At 46.2% G+C, this 6,000-nt stretch overlaps 1 protein-coding gene across 1 annotated transcript in view; it reads right to left on the minus strand.

The window, feature by feature from the left end:
- LOC129846526 (coagulation factor X-like) overlaps positions 1–4,128 on the minus strand; it is a 75,806-nt gene extending 71,678 nt beyond the window's left edge. The window contains exons 1-2 of the mRNA XM_055914458.1: positions 3,964–4,128; positions 2,945–3,127 (exon numbers count right to left, since the gene is read on the minus strand). Coding sequence (XP_055770433.1) covers positions 2,945–3,035 — 91 coding nt within the window. The 5' untranslated portion in view covers positions 3,036–3,127; positions 3,964–4,128. The remainder of the gene's footprint in view (positions 1–2,944; positions 3,128–3,963) is intronic.
- Between the last annotated feature and the right edge of the window lie 1,872 nt (positions 4,129–6,000).

Consider the following 6,000-nt stretch of genomic DNA (forward strand, 5'->3'; position numbering starts at 1 on the left):
CCTGTCTAGTGGATAAACAGGTCCCTTCCCTGTCCTGGTGTCCTGTCTAGTGGATAAACAGGCCCCTTCCATGTCTTTGTGTCCTGTCTACTGGATAAACAGGCCCCGTCCCTGTCTTGGTGTCCTGTCTACTGGATAAACAGGTCCCTTCCCTGTCTTGGTGTCCTGTATACTGGATAAACAGGCCCCTTCCCTGTCCTGGTGTCCTGTCTAGTGGATAAACAGGCCCCTTCCATGTCTTGGTGTCCTATCTAGTGGATAAACAGGCCCCTTCCCTGTCCTGGTGTCCTGTCTACTGGATAAACAGGTCCCTTCCATGTCTTTGTGTCCTGTCTACTGGATAAACAGGTCCCTTCCCTGTCCTGGTGTCCCGTCTAGTGGATAAACAGGCCCCTTCCATGTCCTGGTGTCCCGTCTAGTGGATAAACAGGTCCCTTCCCTGTCCTGGTGCCCTGTCTAGTGGATAAACAGGCCCCTTCCCTGTCCTGGTGTCCTGTCTAGTGGATAAACAGGCCCATTCCATGTCTTGGTGTCCTGTCTAGTGGATAAACTGGCCCCTTCCTTGTCTTGGTATCCTTTCTAGTGGATAAACAGGTCCCTTCCCTGTCCTGGTGCCCTGTCTAGTGGATAAACAGGTCCCTTCCCTGTCCTGGTGTCCTGTCTTGTGGATAAACAGGCCCCTTCCCTGTCCTGGTGTCCTGTCTTGTGGATAAACAGGCCCCTTCCCTGTCCTGGTGTCCTGTCTAGTGGATAAACAGGCCCCTTCCCTGTCTTGGTGTCCTGTCTAGTGGATAAACAGGTCCCTTCCCTGTCCTGGTGTCCTGTCTTGTGGATAAACAGGCCCCTTCCCTGTCCTGGTGTCCTGTCTAGTGGATAAACAGGCCCCTTCCCTGTCTTGGTGTCCTGTCTACTGGATAAACAGGCCCCTTCCCTGTCCTGGTGTCCTGTCTACTGGATAAACAGGCCCCTTCCATGTCTTGGTGTCCTATCTAGTGGATAAACAGGCCCCTTCCCTGTCCTGGTGTCCTGTCTACTGGATAAACAGGTCCCTTCCATGTCTTTGTGTCCTGTCTACTGGATAAACAGGTCCCTTCCCTGTCCTGGTGTCCCGTCTAGTGGATAAACAGGCCCCTTCCATGTCCTGGTGTCCCGTCTAGTGGATAAACAGGTCCCTTCCCTGTCCTGGTGCCCTGTCTAGTGGATAAACAGGCCCCTTCCCTGTCCTGGTGTCCTGTCTAGTGGATAAACAGGCCCCTTCCATGTCTTGGTGTCCTGTCTAGTGGATAAACAGGCCCCTTCCTTGTCTTGGTGTCCTGACTAGCGGATAAACAGGTCCCTTCCCTGTCCTGGTGTCCTGTCTTGTGGATAAACAGGCCCCTTCCCTGTCTTGGTGTCCTGTCTAGTGGATAAACAGGTCCCTTCCCTGTCCTGGTGTCCTGTCTAGTGGATAAACAGGCCCCTTCCATGTCTTTGTGTCCTGTCTACTGGATAAACAGGCCCCGTCCCTGTCTTGGTGTCCTGTCTACTGGATAAACAGGTCCCTTCCCTGTCTTGGTGTCCTGTCTACTGGATAAACAGGCCCCTTCCCTGTCCTGGTGTCCTGTCTACTGGATAAACAGGCCCCTTCCATGTCTTGGTGTCCCGTCTAGTGGATAAACAGGCCCCTTCCTTGTCTTTGTGTCCTGTCTTGTGGATAAACAGGCCCCTTCCCTGTCCTGGTGTCCTGTCTAGTGGATAAACAGGCCCCTTCCCTGTCCTGGTGTCCTGTCTTGTGGATAAACAGGCCCCTTCCTTGTTTTGTTGTCCCGTCTAGTGGATAAACAGGCCCCTTCCCTGTCCTGGTGTCCTGTCTAGTGGATAAACAGGTCCCTTCCCTGTCCTGGTGTCCCGTCTAGTGGATAAACAGGCCCCTTCCTTGTCTTTGTGTCCTGTCTTGTGGATAAACAGGCCCCTTCCTTGTCTTTGTGTCCTGTCTTGTGGATAAACAGGCCCCTTCCTTGTCTTTGTTTCCTGTCTTGTGGATAAACAGGCCCCTTCCCTGTCCTGATGTCCTGTCTAGTGGATAAACAGGTCCCTTCCCTGTCCTGGTGTCCCGTCTAGTGGATAAACAGGCCCCTTCCTTGTCTTTGTGTCCTGTCTTGTGGATAAACAGGTCCCTTCCCTGTCCTGGTGTCCCGTCTAGTGGATAAACAGGCCCCTTCCTTGTCTTAGTGTCCTGTCTAGTGGATAAACAGGCCCCTTCCCTGTCCTGGTGTCCCGTCTAGTGGATAAACAGGCCCCTTCCCTGTCTTTGTGTCCTATCTAGTGGATAAACAGGCCCCTTCCATGTCTTGGTGTCCCGTCTAGTGGATAAACAGGCCCCTTCCTTGTCTTTGTGTCCCGTCTAGTGGATAAACAGGCCCCTTCCCTGTCCTGGTGTCCCGTCTACTGGATAAACAGGCCCCTTCCCTGTCTTGGTGTCCTGTCTAGTGGATAAACCGGCCCCTTCCCTGTCCTGGTGCCCTGTCTAGTGGGTAAACAGGCCCCTTCCCTGTCTTGGTGCCCTGTCTAGTGGATAAACTGGCCCCTTCCCTGTCTAGTGGATGCCAGTTCCTCCTTTCAATGTTAAGTGCTTTGAAACCCAGTGAGCCCTCTAAATAATTCGTTTTCATTACTGGCTGGATTGGCCATCCAGGGAAAATAACCATCCTAGGAAAGTCCCTCTGTGCCGTTTTGTTGTGGGCAGCAGGAAGCGTAATGGTTAAGTGCGTTGTGCCAGAAACCGAAAGGTCGCTGGTTCGATTCCCCGAGCCAACTAGGTGAAAGTGCCCTAGAGCAAGGTACATAACCCTACTGTAATTACTCCTGTAAGTCACTCTGGATAAGAGCATCTGCTAAATGACTAAAACATCAAATGTGTTGCTCAGGGCCATCAGCCAGCAGCATCGTGTCCCTGGTCCCTTACCTGTCTTGGTGTTTTTAGTGTCCAGTCTGGCCGTCACAGCTCCCAGTAGCAGTAAGGAAAGCAGGGTGGCAGTGGTGGCTAGGTAGCCCATGGTGGCAGCTAGAGGATAGTCTGTCTGAGTCTGTCTGGCTGTATGTCTGTCTAATCCTGTCAGCTCACCTCAGCAGAGTTCAAAGTTCACACCTAAAAACAACAAGGACCAGAGTTCAGAGATTCCCACATTCTGACACAGATGACATAACTTTCTGCCAGGATGAGCTTCAAAGAGACCGGGTCATTTTATGTGCAGGATCAGAGTAACCTACAAAACAAGAGGATGAAGACGAATTGTTGTTAAAAGCTTTTGGATCTTGGGATCATCATTAACATCTTAAACTTCAGTCTTGCAGCTTCCTCTCTCTCTATGTAAAAATACCTCAAAATCAACAACCTGTTTGTTTAATAGAGTTAAGACATCAAATGATCCCATCAGAACAGTGACAACGCATTTCCTAAAGAACCCCTGGACTTGGTTACAATGCTGCCATCGTGTGGTACCATACCCAGTTTATTGTTGTTTCATCCATTTACAATCATAAACAACAAAGAGGGATAACATCAAACACCCAAAAACAAACTACGTTCATTGGTATTAAGCCTAATCACATAGTTATTTTAATAGATTGACTGTAACAGAACAAACAACACAAAACAGGCCTGTGTGTTTATATTTAGTCCAACATGAATATGAACTGGTTGATGTTGTGGATGATGCTGCTGTCGGCTATAAAACAACATATGACACGACCAGACTAATCTGACATGATGCTGGAAAAGCTTGGGCTACCACAAACTGCTAAAAACATAGGAATGTATGGATCTTAAACGACACTTAAAAATATAGAGGCCTATCATGCATCCACGCTATATTATGCTACCTAAATCGCAACGCGTATCCCATTATTGGAGAGATGGACCGCTATTCAGGGCGCGGCAAAACGCATGATGATTAGAACGGTAAAAAATGCACGGTAACCTACCGCGTCGGACTTCAACCGGGGCTTTGGCGGAATGAGAAGGATGACAGATGCCTGTTCGGTTGGTTCTCTCTCTGGTCCCGACACGCAGTTCACCGTGTGGATCCTCGGCTCTGAGATCGCAATAGAGGTTGACAGCATCACACTCCAATGTTGCTTTTTCAGGCCACTGCGACGTGTGTAATCAACCACGTGAGGGCGGTCTTGGATACTTTATTCAAAGCCATTAATACAAATACTGTATGTAGGCTACTATATACTGTATTGGTCCGTTCTACTGTAACCCGTTCTACTGTAACCCGACCATGGATTGTTGATGCTACTGTATGTACTGGCCATTGAGAGGTTTGATGCCGCTGCCATATTGGTACTCCAATATGCACTTCTCCAATGCTTCAAGGACAAAATTACATGCATTCGTTGTTTTTTTCCTAGTTGGGACAGTAACATTATTACTCTCTAAAAAATGTACTTTGTTTGTATGTTTAGTTCACATAATATAATGTAAAAGTATGTATTAAGGTGTCTGTAGTAGAATATACATGGCAAAAAATGAATGTAAATGTCAATAAATGCATTTCTATAGCTTCCAAAATCTTTTTTTACACTGGAGGAGAAATACTAATTTTACACTGGAGGAGAAATACTAATTTTACACTGGAGGAGAAATACTAATTTTACACTGGAGGAGAAATACTAAAATGGATTCGTAGTCGCTTCAAAACAGCGCCCCCTGTCAGTCATCCAGTGTTTATACACATCGTTAATATTATCCTATGGTTCTATGTAGGCTTCTTCACTGTTGATGTTGAGACTGATGTTTTGCAGGTACTATTTAATGAAGCTGCCAGTTGAGGACTTGTGAAGCGTCTGTTTCTCAAACTAGACACACTAATGTACTTGTCCTCTTGCTCAGTTGTGCACCGGGGCCTCTAACTCTTTCTTTCTATTCTGGTTAGAGCCAGTTTGAGCTGTTCTGTGAAGGGAGTAGCACACAGCGTTGTATGAGATCTTCAGTTTCTTGACAATTTCTCGCATGGAATAGCCTTCATGTCTCAGAACAAGAATAGACTGACGAGTTTCAGAAGAAAGTGCTTTGTTTCTGGCCATTTTGAGCCTGTAATTGAACCCACAAATGCTGATGCTCCAGATACTAAACTAGTCTAAAGAAGGCCAGTTTAATTCCTTCTTTAATCAGCACAAAATGATAAACTTGGATTAGCTAACATAATGTGCCATTGGAACGCAGGAGTGATGGTTGCTGATAATGGGCCTCTGTACGCCTATGTAGATATTCCATAAAAAAAATCTGCCATTTCCAGCTACAATAGTAATTTACAACATTAACAATGTCTACACTGAATTTCTGATCAATTTTATGTTATTTTAATGGACAAAAAATGTGCTTTCTTTCAAAAACAAGGACATTTCTAAGTGACCCCCACTTTTGAACAGGAGTGTATATGGTTGACAATGTTTAGCTTTCAACATGACTTTGAAATTAAGCATCACTTCCATGAATCCTCGACCTTGTCCTCAGTAACACACACCCTTTGGTGTTGAATTCTCCAGTCATTGGTTGAATGCTCAAACGACACAGGGTTTTCAAGCCTTGATTGGTTAATCACTGCGGTGGTTACCTTGCTGTCTTCTCCCCCTCTCTCTTCGTCAGGGTTGGGGAATAACTGATAACATGTTATGGAGTAACTGATTACTGTTTTATCTTTTCTTTTATATGTAATGTAAGTGCCTTGATGTGTTTGGACCCCAAGTAGAGTAGCTGCTGCCTAAGGCACAGTTTTAAGTTTGTTCCACCTGAGTGAGTCTGACCACAAGTCAGAGACCACTATGATGACACACCAAATGTGTTAATTACTTTTGTCTTCTTCTAATAATGCCTCTTAAAGGGAAAGTAATCCAAAAGTTATCAGATTACGTTATTGTGTTTGGGTAATCCAAAAGTTATGTTACTGATTACAGTTTTGGACATAACTAGTAACTATAATCGATTACATCTAGAAAGTAACCCACCCAACCATT

This window comes from Salvelinus fontinalis, unplaced genomic scaffold (assembly GCF_029448725.1).
Source record: "Salvelinus fontinalis isolate EN_2023a unplaced genomic scaffold, ASM2944872v1 scaffold_0577, whole genome shotgun sequence".
Taxonomy (NCBI): domain Eukaryota; kingdom Metazoa; phylum Chordata; class Actinopteri; order Salmoniformes; family Salmonidae; genus Salvelinus; species Salvelinus fontinalis.